This window comes from Triticum urartu, chromosome 7A, assembly GCF_056163025.1.
Source record: "Triticum urartu cultivar PI428250 chromosome 7A, HENAU_Tu73, whole genome shotgun sequence".
In the NCBI taxonomy this organism is placed as follows: Eukaryota; Viridiplantae; Streptophyta; class Magnoliopsida; order Poales; family Poaceae; genus Triticum; species Triticum urartu.
Genome location: NC_141879.1, coordinates 80,990,151 through 80,993,378, shown reverse-complemented (window position 1 = coordinate 80,993,378; position 3,228 = coordinate 80,990,151). Strand labels below are relative to the sequence as shown.

At 45.4% G+C, this 3,228-nt stretch overlaps 1 protein-coding gene across 1 annotated transcript; it reads right to left on the bottom strand.

The window, feature by feature from the left end:
- Nucleotides 1-504: 504 nt before the first annotated feature.
- On the bottom strand, nt 505-2,858 carry LOC147957990 (calcium uniporter protein 1, mitochondrial-like). The gene is made up of 4 exons (XM_087531913.1): nt 2,484-2,858; nt 889-1,187; nt 752-801; nt 505-653 (listed from the first exon to the last, which is right to left on the bottom strand). The coding sequence occupies exons 1-4, from the start codon at nt 2,823-2,825 to the stop codon at nt 505-507; spliced, it is 840 nt and encodes a 279-aa protein (XP_087388039.1). The 5' UTR covers nt 2,826-2,858.
- Between the last annotated feature and the right edge of the window lie 370 nt (nt 2,859-3,228).

Sequence of the window (3,228 nt, the reverse complement as noted above, 5' to 3'; positions counted from 1 at the left end):
ATCTCATCGCAGTATTTTGCAACCAATTTGAGCAGTAACACGCTCCTAGTGTATTCGGTGTACTAGAGTATTAAGCATCGACAACCACAAGATAAAGAAAAAAGGTTGGCCAAGATACAAAGGAGGGTCCCCTCATCTATGTTATTTTTCCAAGAAAATTACAGTCGAAACAAAAAAAATTACTTTAGGGCCTAACTGCTGGAGTAAGCACAAGTATTCGGATGTCATGGCAATTTGATTCCTACTGAAGTTGAAGCAAAGTAACGTGAAGCTAAATTATTTTGTTGTAGCAGCACAACACATGAATTTTCCTAAAGTGGATGACATAGTTGTCTAAGGCTGGACCCACCAGAAATGTAGCTTTAAAAGTGCACACAAAATAGAACATGCGACAAAACTCTTTGATTTCTAATTGTTCAAACCAAACAAAGCCCTGCAGAAAAATTCTGAAGGAAAATAATCCTTCCTAATTTATGTGAATTCTCTTTGCACCAAAAGGGACATTTAGACCATTAGTATAGTCACCTTCTGGTGGTTCGGGTTGGCCTTGCCGATCCACAGCAACTTGTTATAGGCATCAGAGTAGTCAACTTGGTCTTTTTGGCGGTCGCTCAGCCACCACTCGATATCTGCAAAGATCCCTTTGGTCGCAGCTGGTGATATAAATTTGGTGTTAAAGAAAATCAATGATGCAGCTATTCTGAAAATTAGAGGTAACAAGTGATAATTTTTCTGGTGTTAAACTTACAACCTTTAGAATGTTCACCTCCAAGGGGACACCTTATTTGTCTCTCCAATTCCCTGTACTTCTCTATATCAAAACCATGTCTGACGCAGAGTTTTCTCCATCTTGTGTCGAACATCCCCTCCATGAAGGTCCGATACGACATATCGGATGAAGTAATGAGGAAATAGGCGTAGGCGGCAAGCAGGTGAAAACCGGCAATGAAGTAGGTCATTGGCGCCATCACATCCCACGAAAACTCCAAGTATGTGAGACGAGCGATGAGGCCAAGTTCCAACTGCAAGAACCCCAAACCTGTCCACACGATTCGTCTGACTTGCCTGTGTGCCTGCGTTTCGATCTCTTGCTTCTTTTTCTTTAGTGCCTCAAACTCTTTTTCTCTCGCGTCACTGTCACTCTCTTCGACTAAAGGCGGCAAAGCACTTATAACCAGGTCGACAACCTGAAGACGGTCAATAAACAATAAATAAATCATCACATAACAAAATATGAGCTGAAAATTGCAACAAGGAACATAAAGTAAAATACTAAGTAATAAGATGACATCGAAAAAAAAAAGATGAAAAAAAAGCGGTGAGCTGTTTTTCTCGATCTGCAACGATGTATCCCAGCCAGTTCTGGTCGCCCGTAGCCACCAAGATCCACTGTGTCCCACCACTACCGGTCCCACAGCGATGGTTCCACCTGGAAAGGAAGGGCATGCGGTGGTCGCCCGTACGCCTTGCAGAAGGAGTTCTTCCTCAACGAGTGAGCTGTGAGCGACGTTGCCGCAGCGCTTGCAGAAGGAGGATGAGGAGGAGAAAGTGGCCCAAAAGGAGGCAACCAGTGCCCCCGTTGAGATGTTTTCGTATTTGGAGGAAAGCAGCGAAGTGAGCAAATAAGGATTCCTTTCCTGCAACTCATTGCAGCTCGCTGCCGCACATTCAAATGGATCGGAGCATGCAAATTAACCCTCCCATAGCCTATCAGATGGGGCCGGTGTCATTTTTGGCCGAGGTGAGAGCGATTAGGTGCGGATTCATGCTAAAGCGAACAACATGGCAGATTCTCCATGTGAAGCGCACCTGCTGGGTGCACGCTCTCGAGAGCCTTCCCTCCATCTCGGACACCACCGTTGACTCATATGTCTCCGGCTCTCCGCTGGACATCTCGAGATCTACTATCTAGATTATTTGAATAGCCTATTTTACCTTCTTTTTTAAGTAAATGTGTAAGTTCTAATCCGTGTATTTGATTTGCATCCTAATAAATAGTAAAGGTTTTAAAAGACATTCTACCCAAGCATACTCTTCCATCCTTTTCGAAAAAAGAAGCATACTCTTCCATATCAATTTAGTTCAAGTGCCCTTCCTTGCGAAAGTGCCCTTCTACAACCAAGCTCAAATGAGCTCGGGATGAACAGTAACTCAAAAAGCATTTTTTAAATGTCCAAAAAAATCTGAATTTTTTTATGACAAATGTTCTAAGAGCTTGCAAAATCTCATCACGAAATCACATTTGAGAAAGTTGTGGCAAAAAAAAACAGTGCTCCAAGATGCTTTTGAAAGTAGCATTTTCAGAGTATCGATTTTGTGTTTTTTTTCGCTACGTAAATATGATTTCGAGATGAAATTTTGCACGATCTTGGAACATTTGTCAAAGTTTGCCATAAAAAATTCAGATGTTTTTGAACATTTTTAAAAATGTTTTTCGATATATGTGTGTGAATCAACAATCTTAACGGTGCTGTAAATGTCACCTTTTCGGGGTGGAGATAGACCTTTCCCCGGAAGAACAGCACGACGCCGGACTGCTCCATCGCCCGCGCGAGCACCTCCGCCTGGCCGTGTGTGCGCGCCGCGCCGGCCTCCACGCACTCCTCAAGGAACTCGCCGTAGCTTATCACCTCCTCCGACCGGTCCCGCAGACTCCTCTTGAGCATCTCGACGCCAACAAGCCGCACCACTCGCCGAGCCTCCCCCGTGGTGAACTCTGCATTCGCCGATAAAAGCCGGCGGTTTTGCAGAGTACAGGCCGCCGTAGCGGTTGCCGGAGACGGCCGACGGTGAAGGAGGAGGCGAGAGGCGGCTGCTCGCCACATGGTGAATTTCCTTGTGACTAGCAGCGAGCGCGTCGAGACTCCGGCGAGAGACAGTTGCCAGTAGACGCGGATTCTTGTTCTTTGGGTCTCCAGGCGAAGGGGTACGCGAGTAATTTCAATCTAGTCTAACACGTTAATTATAGTACTCCTACGTAGCACGAGTTGCTTAACTCTCGCTCTCGCTGCACCCTGCACGTGAATACGGCGAGTAGTACATGCTCCTCTCTCGTTCGTCCGAGCAAAGCATGGGAGACCAGTGCCAAGGCGGCCTCGATAGTCGCGCTCGCGCGTGAGCCAAAGTCCACACCGTCCGACGTCGCGTATAGTAGTATATAATTCGTCACTTTTTTTGATAAAGGACACTTTTATTATCTTAAAATTTAGCATCAAGCGAATATAAAGC

Coding starts and splice junctions, on each gene's coding strand:
- LOC147957990 (XM_087531913.1), bottom strand. CDS start 2,825: ATGTGGCGAGCAGCCGCCTCTCGCCTCCTCCTTCACCGTCGGCCGTCT. Junction 802..888: donor CTCATTACTTCATCCGATAT/GTCGTATCGGAC, acceptor AGAGAAGTACAG/GGAATTGGAGAGACAAATAA. Junction 654..751: donor TGGAGGTGAACATTCTAAAG/GTTGTAAGTTTA, acceptor TTATATCACCAG/CTGCGACCAAAGGGATCTTT.